General features: G+C 42.0%; 1 protein-coding gene across 1 annotated transcript; it reads right to left on the bottom strand.

The window, feature by feature from the left end:
• Window positions 1-1053: 1053 nt before the first annotated feature.
• On the bottom strand, window positions 1054-2205 carry LOC129869105 (uncharacterized). The gene has a single exon (XM_055943611.1). The coding sequence runs from the start codon at window positions 2203-2205 to the stop codon at window positions 1054-1056; it is 1152 nt and encodes a 383-aa protein (XP_055799586.1).
• Between the last annotated feature and the right edge of the window lie 16697 nt (window positions 2206-18902).

The following is an 18902-nucleotide window of genomic DNA, read 5'->3' as shown; positions in this document are numbered from 1 at the left end:
TGTGTGTTATGTAAGTACCGTTACCACTAATAGCAGCTCTCCGGAACCTCCAGTCTCCCAACGTTATGTTACTATGGTAACCCAGCGTCACTCTGACATGAGATTCACTTGTTTGTTTCCATCTTTCTGAATTAAACTCAGGGTTCGTCTCACTCTCTTCCCTGTGTTGTGCACTACTGTAGTGCCTTGCAAAATTATTCATACCCCTTGGATTTCCTTATATTTTATTGTCGTATAAAGTGAGATTAAAATGTATATAATTATCTTTTTTTTTACACAAATTACTCTGTAATGTTAAATGTATTTTTTTTAATAACTACAATAAAGTTGTCACATAACTATTCAGATCTCAGAGTAAATATATGTTAGAAACTACTTTTAGCAGCGACTACAACTGTAAGTCTTCCTGGGTAAGTCTCTGAGAGCTTTACACACCTGATTGACTGTAAGTTCCTGTAGCATTTTGCCTGTGCTTAGGCTTTTTCCCCTTTCTTTTTATCCTGATAAACTCCACAGTCCTTTCTGATGTCAAGCATACCCATAACATGATGCAGCCACCAGGAAGCAGTTATTTATTTATGAGTTGTTACAATGAGTCCGTCCTCCTATTGCTCCTCCCACCAGCCTCCTCTGGTGTGTGTGTTCACCTTGAACTCTGCCCTGTATGAACTCTGATGCTAGCATTAAGTAGAGGCGTGGGTCGTTCTCCTCAAGCCTTCAATTAGCATTAGCGAAGAACTGACAGATATTGTTCAACCATCAGTGTCCACTTTAAGTTCACTTTTAACCTTTCAGACCAGGGTCAACAACAACACATTAGCATACAGTCACACACACATACACAAACACACACTTACACGCAATAACACACACGCACACACACAAACACACAAACACACAAACTCACACACGCACACACACACACACACACAAACACACAAACACACAAACACACACACAAACACACAAACACACAAACACACACACACACACACACACACACACACACACACACACACACACACACACACACACACAGCAAGAGCACCATATTCAAATGTGACATTTCTGAAGATCCTGAGGAGGTCGGGGGACGTCTGGGGACGTCGGGGGACTCTGGGGACAATGAGGGACTCTGAGAACTCGAGGGACTTTGGGGACGTCGGGGGACTCTGGGGACGTCGGACTCTGGGGACATCGAGTGACTCTGGGGACTCTGGGGACATTGAGGGACTCTGGGGACATCGAGTGACGCTGGGGACTCTGGGGACTCTGGGGACATCGAGTGACTCTGGGGACATCGGGGGACTCTGGGGACATCGAGTGACGCTGGGGACTCTGGGGATGTCGGGGGACGTCGAGGGACTCTGGGGACGTCGGGGGACATTGGGGGACATCGAGGGACTCTGTGGACGCCGGGGGAATCTGGGGACGTCGGACTCTGGGGACATCGAGTGACTCTGGGGACATTGAGGGACTCTGGGGACATTGAGTGACTCTGGGGACGTCGGGGGACTCTGGGGACATCGAGTGACTCTGGGGACTCTGGGGACATCGAGGGACTCTGGGGACATCGAGGGACTCTGGGGACATCGAGTGACGCTGGGGGCTCTGGGGACGTCGGGGGACTCTGGGGACATCGAGTGACTCTGGGGATTCTGGGGACATTGAGGGACTCTGGGGACATCGAGTAACGCTGGGGACTCTGGGGACGTCGGGGGACTCTGGGGACTCTGGGGACATCGAGTGACTCTGGGGACTCTGGGGACATCGAGGGACTCTGGGGACGTCGAGGGACTCTGGGGACGTCGGGGGACTCTGGGGACGTCGAGGGACTCTGTGGACGCCGGGGGACGTCGAGGGACAATGGGGGACTCGGGGGACATCGAGGGACTCTGTGGACGTCGGGGGACTCTGGGGACGTCGAACTCTGGGGACATCGAGTGACTCTGGGGACTCTGGGGACATTGAGGAACTCTGGGGACATCGAGTGACGCTGGGGACTCTGGGGACGTCGGGGGACTCTGGGGACATCAGGTGACTCTGGGGACTCTGGGGACATCGAGGGACTCTGGGGACATCGAGTGACGCTGGGGACTCTGTGGACGTCGGGGGACGTCGAGGGACTCTGGGGACGTCGGGGGACATCGAGGGACTCTGTGGACGTCGGGGGACTCTGGGGACGTCGAGGGACTCTGTGGACATCGAGGGACATTGAGGGACTCTGGGGACATCGAGTGACGCTGGGGACATCGAGTGACGCTGGGGACTCTGGGGACATCGAGTGACTCTGGGGACTCTGGGGACTCGGGGGACTCTGTCAAAACCGTTCACTAGGGGCAGCAATAAAACATCTGGCTGTATAGAATGTCTGCTGCATCCTTCCATAATGAGAAAGGCCAGTCTTAGCAGATGTTCTTACACAGAGCATGTAGGGTCAAGAGCCTTGCTCAAGGGCACATTGACAGATGCTGTTTTATGTAGTCCGCTCTGGGATCTGAACCAGCAACCTTTCAGGTACTGGCCCAATGTTCTTATCCTCTAGACCGCCTGCCACCTAATCTGTAGCTAATACCTGAAGCTAATTAACCCTAATCCTTAATTTAACCAATCTGTAGCTAATACCTGAAGCTAATTAATCCTAATCCTTAATTTAACCAATCTGTAGCTAATACCTGAGGCTAATTAATCCTAATCCTTAATTTAACCAATCTGTAGCTAATACCTGAGGCTAATTAATCCTAATCCTTAATTTACCAATCTGAAAGAATGCCCTAGAGCTGTTTTAACCTTGAGTTGAATATGCATAAACCCTTACTGTAACTCATGTCGCAACTAGTTGCAACGCATCAACTTTGGCTCGAGAGTTGTGGGCTTCATCTGTAGACTCTGGATCCCGAGGTAGAAGTGTTCAATCCCAGCGATAGTCAGTGCTGCGTCAACAAACCGGTTGATATGTAGAGCGATTCTACATTTCAGGTAGGGAGAAATATGGAAAAAAACGTCACGTTTTGCAGTGAGACTGTGAGCACTAGTTGATAACACACACCCACTGATGCATGCACGCTCACACACACTCTCACACTCAACACACACACTCGGTCACGCAGAGGCTCGCTCCCACAGTGGTAACTGATGTGTGCAGTACATCGACCTGTAAGCTGCTGGTTTATTGACGTGTGTAAAGGAGCGTCCTAATAGGTGTGTGTGTGTGTGTGTGTGTGTGTGTGTGTGTAAACGTGGTGTGTGTGTGTGTGTGTGTGTGTGTGTGTGTGTGTGTGTAAACGCGGTGTGTGTGTGTACCTGTCGTGGACAGAACTGTGTTTGTGTGAGACTCAAAGGCTAATGTAATAATATCTATGCATGTGTGTGTGTGTGTGTGTGTGTGTGTGTGTGTGTGTGTGTGTGTGTGTGTGTGTGTGTGTGTGTGTGTGTGTGTGTGTATCCGGCACTGATGCTGCTGTGTGTGTATAGTACGTGTCCTAGTCATCTACAGAGCCGTGGCGTATTGGGTCGTGAACTGAATGAGTGTCCTAGTCATCTACAGAGCCGTGGCGTATTGGGTCGTGAACTGAATGAGTGTCCTAGTCATCTACAGAGCCTTGACGTATTGGGTCGTGAACTGAATGAGTGTCCTAGTCATCTACAGAGCCTTGACATATTGGGTCGTGAACTGAATGAGTGTCCTAGTCATCTACAGAGCCTTGACGTATTGGGTCGTGAACTGAATGAGTGTCCTAGTCATCTACAGAGCCTTGACGTATTGGGTCGTGAACTGAATGAGTGTCCTAGTCATCTACAGAGTCTTGACATATAGGGTCGTGAACTGAATGAGTGTCCTAGTTATCTACAGAGCCTTGACGTATTGGGTCGTGAACTGAATGAGTGTCCTAGTCATCTACAGAGCCGTGGCGTATTGGGTCGTGAACTGAATGAGTGTCCTAGTCATCTACAGAGCCGTGGCGTATTGGGTCGTGAACTGAATGAGTGTCCTAGTTATCTACAGAGCCTTGACATATTGGGTCGTGAACTGAATGAGTGTCCTAGTCATCTACAGAGCCTTGACATATTGGGTCGTGAACTGAATGAGTGTCCTAGTTATCTACAGAGCCTTGACATATTGGGTCGTGAACTGAATGAGTGTCCTAGTCATCTACAGAGCCGTGGCGTATTGGGTCGTGAACTGAATGAGTGTCCTAGTCATCTACAGAGCCGTGGCGTATTGGGTCGTGAACTGAATGAGTGTCCTAGTTATCTACAGAGCCTTGACATATTGGGTCGTGAACTGAATGAGTGTCCTAGTCATCTACAGAGCCTTGACATATTGGGTCGTGAACTGAATGAGTGTCCTAGTCATCTACAGAGCCTTGACGTATTGGGTCGTGAACTGAATGACTTTAGTTTGTGGATACTCCAGACTGTAGTTTGTGGATACTCCAGACTGTAGTTAGTGGATACTCCAGACCTTAGTTAATGGATACTCCAGACTGTAGTTAATGGATACTCCAGACTGAAGTTAATGGATACTCCAGACTGTAGTTAATGGATACTCCAGACTGTAGTTAATGGATACTCCAGACTGTAGTTAATGGATACTCCAGACTGTAGTTTGTGGATACTCCAGACTGTAGTTAATGGATACTCCAGACTGTAGTTTGTGGATACTCCAGACTGTAGTTAATGGATACTCCAGACTGTAGTTAATGGATACTCCAGACTGTAGTTAATGGATACTCCAGACTGTAGTTAATGGATACTCCAGACTGTAGTTAATGGATACTCCAGACTGTAGTTAATGGATACTCCAGACTGTAGTTAATGGATACTCCAGACTGTAGTTTGTGGATACTCCAGACTGTAGTTAATGGATACTCCAGACTGTAGTTTGTGGATACTCCAGACTGTAGTTAATGGATACTCCAGACTGTAGTTATTGGATACTCCAGACTGTAGTTAATGGACCTCCGACTGTAGTTAATGGATACTCCAGACTGTAGTTAGTGGATACTCCAGACTGTAGTTTGTGGATACTCCAGACTGTAGTTAATGGATACTCCAGACTGTAGTTTGTGGATACTCCAGACTGTAGTTAGTGGATACTCCAGACTGTAGTTTGTGGATACTCCAGACTGTAGTTAATGGATACTCCAGACTGTAGTTAATGGATACTCCAGACTGTAGTTAATGGATACTCCAGACTGTAGTTAATGTATACTCCAGACTGTAGTTAGTGGATACTCCAGACTGTAGTTTGTGGATACTCCAGACTGTAGTTAATGGATACTCCAGACTGTAGTTTGTGGATACTCCAGACTGTAGTTAATGGATACTCCAGACTGTAGTTAGTGGATACTCCAGACTGTAGTTAATGGATACTCCAGACTGTAGTTTGTGGATACTCCAGACTGTAGTTAATGGATACTCCAGACTGTAGTTAATGGATACTCCAGACTGTAGTTAATGGATACTCCAGACTGTAGTTAATGGATACTCCAGACTGTAGTTTGTGGATACTCCAGACTGTAGTTAATGGATACTCCAGACTGTAGTTAATGGATACTCCAGACTGTAGTTTGTGGATACTCCAGACTCTAGTTAATGGATACTCCAGACTGTAGTTAGTGGATACTCCAGACTGTAGTTTGTGGATACTCCAGACTGTAGTTAATGGATACTCCAGACTGTAGTTAATGTATACTCCAGACTGTAGTTAGTGGATACTCCAGACTGTAGTTTGTGGATACTCCAGACTGTAGTTAATGGATACTCCAGACTGTAGTTTGTGGATACTCCAGACGGTAGTTAATGGATACTCCAGACTGTAGTTTGTGGATACTCCAGACTGTAGTTAATGGATACTCCAGACTGTAGTTAATGGATACTCCAGACTGTAGTTAATGGATACTCCAGACTGTAGTTTGTGGATACTCCAGACTGTAGTTTGTGGATACTCCAGACTGTAGTTAATGGATACTCCAGACTGTAGTTTGTGGATACTCCAGACTGTAGTTTGTGGATACTCCAGACTGTAGTTAATGGATACTCCAGACTGTAGTTAATGGATACTCCAGACGGTAGTTAATGGATAATCCAGACTGTAGTTTGTGGATTCTCCAGACTGTAGTTACTGGATACTCCAGACTGTAGTTAATGGATACTACATACTGTAGTTTGTGGATACTAATTGTAGTTTGTGTATACTCCAGACTGTAGTTTGTGGATACTCCAGACCTTAGTTAATGGATACTCCAGACTGTAGTTTGTGGATACTCCAGACTGTAGTTAATGGATACTCCAGACTGTAGTTAATGGATACTCCAGATTGTAGTTTGTGGATACTCCAGACTGTAGTTTGTGGATACTCCAGACTGTAGTTAATGGATACTCCAGACTGTAGTTAATGGATACTCCAGACTGTAGTTAATGGATTCTCCAGACTGTAGTTAGTGGATACTCCAGACTGTAGTTTGTAGATACTCCAGACTGTAGTTAATGGATTCTCCAGACTGTAGTTAATGGATACTCCAGACTGTAGTTTGTAGATACTCCAGACTATAGTTAATGGATTCTCCAGACTGTAGTTAATGGATACTCCAGACTGTAGTTTGTGGATACTCCAGACTGTAGTTAATGGATACTCCAGACTGTAGTTAATGGATACTCCAGACTGTAGTTTGTGGATTCTCCAGACTGTAGTTTGTGGATTCTCCAGACTGTAGTTAATGGAAACTCCAGACTGTAGTTAATGGATACTCCAGACTGTAGTTAATGGATACTCCAGACTGTAGTTTGTGGATACTCCAGACTGTAGTTAATGGATACTCCAGACTGTAGTTAATGGATACTCCAGACTGTAGTTAATGGATACTCCAGACTGTAGTTAATGGATACTCCAGACTGTAGTTAATGGATACTCCAGACTGTAGTTTGTGGATACTCCAGACTGTAGTTAATGGATACTCCAGACTGTAGTTAATGGATACTCCAGACTGTAGTTTGTGGATACTCCAGACTCTAGTTAATGGATACTCCAGACTGTAGTTAGTGGATACTCCAGACTGTAGTTAATGGATACTCCAGACTGTAGTTAATGTATACTCCAGACTGTAGTTAGTGGATACTCCAGACTGTAGTTTGTGGATACTCCAGACTGTAGTTAATGGATACTCCAGACTGTAGTTTGTGGATACTCCAGACGGTAGTTAATGGATACTCCAGACTGTAGTTTGTGGATACTCCAGACTGTAGTTAATGGATACTCCAGACTGTAGTTAATGGATACTCCAGACTGTAGTTAATGGATACTCCAGACTGTAGTTTGTGGATACTCCAGACTGTAGTTTGTGGATACTCCAGACTGTAGTTAATGGATACTCCAGACTGTAGTTTGTGGATACTCCAGACTGTAGTTTGTGGATACTCCAGACTGTAGTTAATGGATACTCCAGACTGTAGTTAATGGATACTCCAGACTGCAGTTAATGGATACTCCAGACTGTAGTTAATGGATACTCCAGACTGTAGTTAATGGATACTCCAGACTGTAGTTTGTGGATACTCCAGACTGTAGTTAATGGATACTCCAGACTGTAGTTAATGGATACTCCAGACTGTAGTTAATGGATACTCCAGACTGTAGTTAATGGATACTCCAGACTGTAGTTTGTGGATACTCCAGACTGTAGTTAATGGATACTCCAGACTGTAGTTAATGGATACTCCAGACTGTAGTTTGTGGATACTCCAGACTCTAGTTAATGGATACTCCAGACTGTAGTTAGTGGATACTCCAGACTGTAGTTTGTGGATACTCCAGACTGTAGTTAATGGATACTCCAGACTGTAGTTAATGTATACTCCAGACTGTAGTTAGTGGATACTCCAGACTGTAGTTTGTGGATACTCCAGACTGTAGTTAATGGATACTCCAGACTGTAGTTTGTGGATACTCCAGACGGTAGTTAATGGATACTCCAGACTGTAGTTTGTGGATACTCCAGACTGTAGTTAATGGATACTCCAGACTGTAGTTAATGGATACTCCAGACTGTAGTTAATGGATACTCCAGACTGTAGTTTGTGGATACTCCAGACTGTAGTTTGTGGATACTCCAGACTGTAGTTAATGGATACTCCAGACTGTAGTTTGTGGATACTCCAGACTGTAGTTTGTGGATACTCCAGACTGTAGTTAATGGATACTCCAGACTGTAGTTAATGGATACTCCAGACGGTAGTTAATGGATAATCCAGACTGTAGTTTGTGGATTCTCCAGACTGTAGTTACTGGATACTCCAGACTGTAGTTAATGGATACTACATACTGTAGTTTGTGGATACTAATTGTAGTTTGTGTATACTCCAGACTGTAGTTTGTGGATACTCCAGACCTTAGTTAATGGATACTCCAGACAGTAGTTTGTGGATACTCCAGACTGTAGTTAATGGATACTCCAGACTGTAGTTAATGGATACTCCAGATTGTAGTTTGTGGATACTCCAGACTGTAGTTTGTGGATACTCCAGACTGTAGTTAACCTGTCTAGGATCAGCGTGGCGCTAGCGGCACACCCCCCCCCCCCCACTGAAAAACCAGTGCCGCGAAATTCAAAAAAAATATTTTTTTAAAATATTTAACTTTCACACATTAAAGTCCAATACAGCTAATGAAAGACACAGATCTTATGAATCCAGTCAACATTTCCGATTTTTAAAATGTTTTACAGGGAAGACACAATATGTAAAGATGTACATCTATTACCTAAAAACACATTAGCATAATCCACCATCTTTTATTTGTCCACCAACACCAGTAGCCATCACCAATTCGGCTAAACTAAGATATTTATAGCCCCTAACCAACAAAAAAACTCATTAGATGACAGTCTGATAACATATTTATGGTATGGGATAGGTTTTGTTAGAAAAAAGTGCATATTTCAGGTATATGGCATAGTTTACAATTGCACCCACCATCACAAATGGACTAGAATAATTACAATGAGCAACGTGTTTACCTAACTACTAATCATCAAACATTTCGTAAAAATACACAGCATACACGAATCGAAAGACACAGATCCTGTGAATACAGACAATATTTCAGATTTTCTAAGTGTCTTACAGCGAAAACACAATAAATCGTTATATTAGCTTAGCACATAGCAATTAGCAGCCCAGCATTGATTCTAGCCAAAGTGAGCGATAAAAGTCAACATCGCCAAAAGATATTAATTTTTTCACTAACCTTCTCAGAATTCTTCCGATGACACTCCTGTAACATCACATTACAACATGCATATACAGTTTGATCGAAAATGTTTATATTTAGCCACCAAAATCATGGTTAGACAATGTGAAATGTAGACAAGCTGGTAAAGAAAACGTCCTTGCGCCACTTAGACAGTGATCTACTCTTATACATAAATACTCATAAACGTGACTAAAAAATATAGGGTGGACAGGGATTGATAGACAATTTAATTCTTAATACAATTGCGTTATTACATTTTTTAATTTATCCTTACTTTTCAATACAGTTTGCGCCAAGCGAAGCTACGTCAAAAAACATGGCGTCCTAAGCCACTAAAATGTTTCGACAGAAACACGATTTATCATAATAAAAATGTCCTACCTTGAGCTGTTCTTCCATCAGTATCTTGGGCAAAGGATCCTTTCTTGGGAGAAATCGTCTTTTGGTGGAAAGCTGTCCTCTTGCCATGTGGAAATGTCAACTACGTTCGGGATGAACTGAAAAGCGTGCCCAACTTTTCACATCGTTGCAAAAATAAATGTCCCAAAATCGCACTAAACGGATATAAATTGCTATAAAACGCTTTAAATTAACTACTTTGTGATGTTTGTAACTCCTATAACGAGTGAAAAGATGACCGGAGAAATATAACAGGCTAAACTAACGCTTGGAACAGGAGAGGGTCGGTGTCTTCCACGCGCGTTACGCAGCAAGAAAAGACTTGCTAGCTAAAGGTTTTTTTCATTTGTAGGGCCTGTGAACGAGCAATCGAGCCCGTTGGAATCGTCATCACGTAAAGGCATCCAGGGGAAGACGTAAGAAGTGTCCGTATAGTCATAGCAACGACAGTGCCCGTTTAACCTGTTTGGGGTGCAAGCCCGACCTCGGACCGAAAATGACAACAGCTGCAGAGCGCGAAATTCAAAATCTATTTTTTAAAAATATTTAACTTTTACACATTAACAAGTCCAATACAGCATTTGAAAGATAAACATCTTGTCAATCCAGCCAACATGTCCGATTTTTTAAATGTTTTACAGAGAAAACACCACATATATTTATGTTAGCTCACCACCAAATACAAAAGTGGACAGACACGTATGAATTATGATTATGAAGTATGAATTATGATTGAAGTAGCATGCACAACCAACCGAAATAAACTAAAACCAACCTAAAGAGCCCAGAAAAAACGACCTCAGATGACAGTCATATAACATGTTACACAATAAATCTATGTTTTGTTCATAAAAAGTGCATATTTTAGCTATAAATCTGTTTTACATTGATGCTACCCAAAAATGCTAATACATAGCTACAGTCTGAATCCAGCCGGGAGTAGCCAGAGAAAATACATACACCAACGTCGGCTACTAATTACACCTCATAAAACATTTCAGAAAAACATATGGTGGATAACTAATGAAAGACAGATATCTTGTGAATACAGACAACATTTCCGATTTTTGAAGTGTTTTACAGCGAAAACACAATATATCGTTATATTAGCTAACATCATAAGCTAGCATAAGGCAGCATTGATTCTAGTCAAGCGCTAGCCTAGCATAGTTAGCAGCGTTAGCATTCAACAGTTCGACATATATATGAAAAAGCATCCCAAATTGGGTCTTATCTTTCTTGGTACTCCATCAGAATGTTGTAACGGGGTCCAATGTCCAGTAGAGTCTTTAGTTGGGTTCCAGAACGAACGATTTCCCTCTTTGGTTAGCTAGCACGGTAGCATTGCTGCGCCAGAAAGCGTTTCTTCAAAAAATTCTTCCGTCGTTTCACATCTAAAGTCCAGAATAAATTGCAATAATATAATTAAAGTATATTGAAAAAACAACCTTTAGGATGATTTTGTGACATGTAGCAAATAATATCGTAGTCAGGCATCATATTCAAAGTTATCTACCTTGTTCCAGAAGCCGAGATCAAATTATCCTTCGCGCCCGGATTTTTATTTTAACTGCGCATGTCTCACAAGAAGTTCTGTTATTCAGTCCAGGGACGAGATATTCGACCCCTTTCAATTCTCACTTCCGCATTACAGTCTGACGTACACCTCTGACGTGTCTCTATGGTCCCAAGTCAAATGGCCTTTTATAGAGAAGGTCTTAAAGAGACACATCGCATTTTGGGAAACTCAATTCGGCTGGGAAAATGGCTGTAAAAATATTTCTGTTCGACTTAGAGAAACAATTCAAACCTTTTTAGAAACTACAGACTGTTATCTATCCAACAGTAGTAAATATATGCATATTGGAAAATAAAAAGTTTCTTAGGAGGCCGTTTGAAAATGTGCACACATTTTCCAGTTTTTTCAATATTCAGCGTGCAGCCAGAACAGGTTAAATGACTTCAGAAAAGTGGCCAACGTTTCTCAAATCTGACTCCATGTCAGGGAAATTGCTGTAGAATGGGCTCTGTTCCACTTAGAGACAAAATTTCAACTCCTATAGAAACTATAGACTGTTTTCTATCCAATAATAATAATAATATGCATATTGTACGATCAAGGATTTTGTGGGAAGCCGTTTAAAAAATTAGCCACATTAGCATAAATAGTCTAAACAGCGCCCCCATCCCCAACAGGTTAATGGATACTCCAGACTGTAGTTAATGGATACTCCAGACTGTAGTTAATGGATTCTCCAGACTGTAGTTAGTGGATACTCCAGACTGTAGTTTGTAGATACTCCAGACTGTAGTTAATGGATTCTCCAGACTGTAGTTAATGGATACTCCAGACTGTAGTTTGTAGATACTCCAGACTATAGTTAATGGATTCTCCAGACTGTAGTTAATGGATACTCCAGACTGTAGTTTGTGGATACTCCAGACTGTAGTTAATGGATACTCCAGACTGTAGTTAATGGATACTCCAGACTGTAGTTTGTGGATTCTCCAGACTGTAGTTTGTGGATTCTCCAGACTGTAGTTAATGGAAACTCCAGACTGTAGTTAATGGATACTCCAGACTGTAGTTAATGGATACTCCAGACTGTAGTTTGTGGATACTCCAGACTGTAGTTAATGGATACTCCAGACTGTAGTTAATGGATACTCCAGACTGTAGTTAATGGATACTCCAGACTGTAGTTAATGGATACTCCAGACTGTAGTTAATGGATACTCCAGACTGTAGTTTGTGGATACTCCAGACTGTAGTTAATGGATACTCCAGACTGTAGTTTGTAGATACTCCAGACTGTAGTTAATGGATTCTCCAGACTGTAGTTAATGGATACTCCAGACTGTAGTTTGTGGATACTCCAGACTGTAGTTAATGGATACTCCAGACTGTAGTTAATGGATACTCCAGACTGTAGTTTGTGGATTCTCCAGACTGTAGTTAATGGATACTCCAGACTGTAGTTTGTGGATACTCCAGACTGTAGTTAATGGATACTCCAGACTGTAGTTAATGGATACTCCAGACTGTAGTTTGTGGATTCTCCAGACTGTAGTTAATGGATACTCCTGACTGTAGTTTGTGGATACTCCAGACTGTAGTTAATGGAGACTCCAGACTGTAGTTTGTCGATACTCCAGACTGTAGTTAATGGATACTCCAGACTGTAGTTAATGGATACTCCAGACTGTAGTTAATGGATACTCCAGACTGTAGTTTGTAGATACTCCAGACTGTAATTAATGGATACTCCAGACTGTAGTTACTGGAGACTCCAGACTGTAGTTTGTCGATACTCCAGACTGTAGTTAATGGATACTCCAGACTGTAGTTAGTGGATACTCCAGACTGTAGTTAGTGGATACTCCAGACTGTAGTTAATGGATACTCCAGACTGTAGTTTGTGGATACTCCAGACTGTAGTTAATGGATACTCCAGACTGTAGTTAATGGATACTCCAGACTGTAGTTAATAGATACTCCAGACTGTAGTTAATGGATACTCCAGACTGTAGTTTGTTGATACTCCAGACTGTAGTTAATGGATACTCCAGACTGTAGTTAATGGATACTCCAGACTGTAGTTAATGGATACTCCAGACTGTAGTTAATGGATACTCCAGACTGTAGTTAATGGATACTCCAGACTGTAGTTAATGGATACTCCAGACTGTAGTTTGTAGATACTCCAGACTGTAGTTAATGGATACTCCAGACTGTAGTTAATGGATACTCCAGACTGTAGTTTGTGGATACTCCAGACTGTAGTTAATGGATACTCCAGACTGTAGTTAATAGATACTCCAGACTGTAGTTTGTGGATACTCCAGACTGTAGTTAATGGATACTCCAGACTGTAGTTAATGGATACTCCAGACTGTAGTTAATGGATACTCCAGACTGTAGTTAATGGATACTCCAGACTGTAGTTAATGGATACTCCAGACTGTAGTTAATGGATACTCCAGACTGTAGTTAATGGATACTCCAGACTGTAGTTAATGGATACTCCAGACTGTAGTTAATGGATACTCCAGACTGTAGTTAATGGATACTCCAGACTGTAGTTTGTAGATACTCCAGACTGTAGTTTGTAGATACTCCAGACTGTAGTTAATGGATACTCCAGACTGTAGTTTGTGGATACTCCAGACTGTAGTTTGTGGATACTCCAGACTGTAGTTTGTGGATACTCCAGACTGTAGTTAATGGATACTCCAGACTGTAGTTTGTGGATACTCCAGACTGTAGTTTGTGGATACTCCAGACTGTAGTTTGTGGATACTCCAGACTGTAGTTTGTGGATACTCCAGACTGTAGTTTGTGGATACTCCAGACTGTAGTTAATGGATACTCCAGACTGTAGTTAATGGATACTCCAGACTGTAGTTTGTGGATACTCCAGACTGTAGTTAATGGATACTCCAGACTGTAGTTTGTGGATACTCCAGACTGTAGTTTGTGGATACTCCAGACTGTAGTTTGTGGATACTCCAGACTGTAGTTAATGGATACTCCAGACTGTAGTTAATGGATACTCCAGACTGTAGTTAGTGGATACTCCAGACTGTAGTTCGTGGATACTCCAGACTGTAGTTAATGGATACTCCAGACTGTAGTTAATGGATACTCCAGACTGTAGTTTGTAGATACTCCAGACTGTAGTTAATGGATACTCCAGACTGTAGTTTGTGGATACTCCAGACTGTAGTTTGTGGATACTCCAGACTGTAGTTTGTGGATACTCCAGACTGTAGTTAATGGATACTCCAGACTGTAGTTTGTGGATACTCCAGACTGTAGTTTGTGGATACTCCAGACTGTAGTTTGTGGATACTCCAGACTGTAGTTAATGGATACTCCAGACTGTAGTTAATGGATACTCCAGACTGTAGTTAGTGGATACTCCAGACTGTAGTTAGTGGATACTCCAGACTGTAGTTAATGGATACTCCAGACTGTAGTTAATGGATACTCCAGACTGTACTTAATGGATACTCCAGACTGTAGTTAATGGATACTCCAGACTGTAGTTAATGGATACTCCAGACTGTAGTTAATGGATACTCCAGACTGTAGTTAATGGATACTCCAGACTGTAGTTAATAGATACTCCAGACTGTAGTTAATGGATACTCCAGACTGTAGTTTGTTGATACTCCAGACTGTAGTTAATGGATACTCCAGACTGTAGTTAATGGATTCTCCAGACTGTAGTTAGTGGATACTCCAGACTGTAGTTTGTAGATACTCCAGACTGTAGTTAATGGATTCTCCAGACTGTAGTTAATGGATACTCCAGACTGTAGTTTGTAGATACTCCAGACTATAGTTAATGGATTCTCCAGACTGTAGTTAATGGATACTCCAGACTGTAGTTTGTGGATACTCCAGACTGTAGTTAATGGATACTCCAGACTGTAGTTAATGGATACTCCAGACTGTAGTTTGTGGATTCTCCAGACTGTAGTTTGTGGATTCTCCAGACTGTAGTTAATGGATACTCCAGACTGTAGTTTGTGGATACTCCAGACTGTAGTTAATGGATACTCCAGACTGTAGTTAATGGATACTCCAGACTGTAGTTAATGGATACTCCAGACTGTAGTTAATGGATACTCCAGACTGTAGTTAATGGATACTCCAGACTGTAGTTTGTGGATACTCCAGACTGTAGTTAATGGATACTCCAGACTGTAGTTTGTAGATACTCCAGACTGTAGTTAATGGATTCTCCAGACTGTAGTTAATGGATACTCCAGACTGTAGTTTGTGGATACTCCAGACTGTAGTTAATGGATACTCCAGACTGTAGTTAATGGATACTCCAGACTGTAGTTTGTGGATTCTCCAGACTGTAGTTAATGGATACTCCAGACTGTAGTTTGTGGATACTCCAGACTGTAGTTAATGGATACTCCAGACTGTAGTTAATGGATACTCCAGACTGTAGTTTGTGGATTCTCCAGACTGTAGTTAATGGATACTCCTGACTGTAGTTTGTGGATACTCCAGACTGTAGTTAATGGAGACTCCAGACTGTAGTTTGTCGATACTCCAGACTGTAGTTAATGGATACTCCAGACTGTAGTTAATGGATACTCCAGACTGTAGTTAATGGATACTCCAGACTGTAGTTTGTAGATACTCCAGACTGTAATTAATGGATACTCCAGACTGTAGTTACTGGAGACTCCAGACTGTAGTTTGTCGATACTCCAGACTGTAGTTAATGGATACTCCAGACTGTAGTTAGTGGATACTCCAGACTGTAGTTAGTGGATACTCCAGACTGTAGTTAATGGATACTCCAGACTGTAGTTTGTGGATACTCCAGACTGTAGTTAATGGATACTCCAGACTGTAGTTAATGGATACTCCAGACTGTAGTTAATAGATACTCCAGACTGTAGTTAATGGATACTCCAGACTGTAGTTTGTTGATACTCCAGACTGTAGTTAATGGATACTCCAGACTGTAGTTAATGGATACTCCAGACTGTAGTTAATGGATACTCCAGACTGTAGTTAATGGATACTCCAGACTGTAGTTAATGGATACTCCAGACTGTAGTTAATGGATACTCCAGACTGTAGTTTGTAGATACTCCAGACTGTAGTTAATGGATACTCCAGACTGTAGTTAATGGATACTCCAGACTGTAGTTTGTGGATACTCCAGACTGTAGTTAATGGATACTCCAGACTGTAGTTAATAGATACTCCAGACTGTAGTTTGTGGATACTCCAGACTGTAGTTAATGGATACTCCAGACTGTAGTTAATGGATACTCCAGACTGTAGTTAATGGATACTCCAGACTGTAGTTAATGGATACTCCAGACTGTAGTTAATGGATACTCCAGACTGTAGTTAATGGATACTCCAGACTGTAGTTAATGGATACTCCAGACTGTAGTTAATGGATACTCCAGACTGTAGTTAATGGATACTCCAGACTGTAGTTAATGGATACTCCAGACTGTAGTTTGTAGATACTCCAGACTGTAGTTTGTAGATACTCCAGACTGTAGTTAATGGATACTCCAGACTGTAGTTTGTGGATACTCCAGACTGTAGTTTGTGGATACTCCAGACTGTAGTTTGTGGATACTCCAGACTGTAGTTAATGGATACTCCAGACTGTAGTTTGTGGATACTCCAGACTGTAGTTTGTGGATACTCCAGACTGTAGTTTGTGGATACTCCAGACTGTAGTTTGTGGATACTCCAGACTGTAGTTTGTGGATACTCCAGACTGTAGTTAATGGATACTCCAGACTGTAGTTAATGGATACTCCAGACTGTAGTTTGTAGATACTCCAGACTGTAGTTAATGGATACTCCAGACTGTAGTTAATGGATACTCCAGACTGTAGTTTGTAGATACTCCAGACTGTAGTTAATGGATACTCCAGACTGTAGTTTGTGGATACTCCAGACTGTAGTTTGTGGATACTCCAGACTGTAGTTTGTGGATACTCCAGACTGTAGTTAATGGATACTCCAGACTGTAGTTTGTGGATACTCCAGACTGTAGTTTGTGGATACTCCAGACTGTAGTTTGTGGATACTCCAGACTGTAGTTAATGGATACTCCAGACTGTAGTTAATGGATACTCCAGACTGTAGTTAGTGGATACTCCAGACTGTAGTTAGTGGATACTCCAGACTGTAGTTAATGGATACTCCAGACTGTAGTTAATGGATACTCCAGACTGTACTTAATGGATACTCCAGACTGTAGTTAATGGATACTCCAGACTGTAGTTAATGGATACTCCAGACTGTAGTTAATGGATACTCCAGACTGTAGTTTGTGGATACTCCAGACTGTAGTTTGTGGATACTCCAGACTGTAGTTTGTGGATACTCCAGACTGTAGTTAATGGATTCTCCAGACTGTTTTTAATGGATACTACATACTGTAGTTTGTTGATACTAATTGTAGTTTGTGTATACTCCAGACTGTAGTTTGTGGAAACTCCTGACTGTAGTTAATGGATACTGCAGACTGTAGTTTGTAGATACTCCAGACTGTAGTTAATGGATACTCCAGACTGTAGTTAATGGATACTCCAGACTGTAGTTTGTGGATACTCCAGACTGTAGTTAATGGATACTCCAGACTGTAGTTTGTGGATACTCCAGACTGTAGTTAATTGATACTCCAGACTGTAGTTTGTGGATACTCCAGACTTTAGTTAATGGATACTCCAGACTGTAGTTTGTGGATACTCCAGACTGTAGTTTGTTGATACTCCAGACTGTAGTTTGTGGATACTCCAGACTGTAGTTAATGGATACTCCAGACTGTAGTTATTGGATACTCCAGACTGTAGTTAATGGATACTCCAGACTGTAGTTTGTGGATACTCCTGACTGTAGTTTGTGGATACTCCAGACTGTAGTTTGTGGATACTCCAGACTGTAGTAAGTGGATACTCCAGACTGTAGTTAGTGGATACTCCAGACTGTAGTTAATGGATACTCCAGACTGTAGTTAATGGATACTCCAGACTGTACTTAATGGATACTCCAGACTGTAGTTTGTGGATACTCCAGACTGTAGTTAATGGATACTCCAGACTGTAGTTTGTGGATACTCCAGACTGTAGTTTGTGGATACTCCAGACTGTAGTTAATGGATTCTCCAGACTGTAGTTAATGGATACTACATACTGTAGTTTGTAGATACTAATTGTAGTTTGTGTATACTCCAGACTGTAGTTTGTGGAAACTCCTGACTGTAGTTAATGGATACTGCAGACTGTAGTTTGTAGATACTCCAGACTGTAGTTAATGGATACTCCAGACTGTAGTTAATGGATACTCCAGACTGTAGTTAATGGATACTCCAGACTGTAGTTAATGGATACTCCAGACTGTAGTTAATGGATACTCCAGACTGTAGTTAATGGATACTCCAGACTGTAGTTTGTGGATACTCCAGACTGTAGTTAATGGATACTCCAGACTGTAGTTAATGGATACTCCAGACTGTAGTTAATGGATACTCCAGACTGTAGTTTGTGGATACTCCAGACTGTAGTTTGTGGATACTCCAGACTGTAGTTAATGGATACTCCAGACTGTAGTTTGTGGATTCTCCAGACTGTAGTTAATGGATACTCCAGACTGTAGTTAATGGATACTCCAGACTGTAGTTAATGGATTCTCCAGACTGTAGTTAATGGATACTGTAGACTGTAGTTAACCTTTACTTCATACCCA

The sequence above is a fragment of the Salvelinus fontinalis genome, chromosome 13, assembly GCF_029448725.1.
Source record: "Salvelinus fontinalis isolate EN_2023a chromosome 13, ASM2944872v1, whole genome shotgun sequence".
Classification (NCBI taxonomy): domain Eukaryota; kingdom Metazoa; phylum Chordata; class Actinopteri; order Salmoniformes; family Salmonidae; genus Salvelinus; species Salvelinus fontinalis.
Note: the sequence above shows the minus strand (reverse complement) of the source record. Positions and strands in the feature narration are given on the sequence as shown.

Coding starts and splice junctions, on each gene's coding strand:
- LOC129869105 (XM_055943611.1), bottom strand. CDS start 2,205: ATGTCCACAGAGTCCCTCGACGTCCCCAGAGTCCCCCGACGTCCACAG.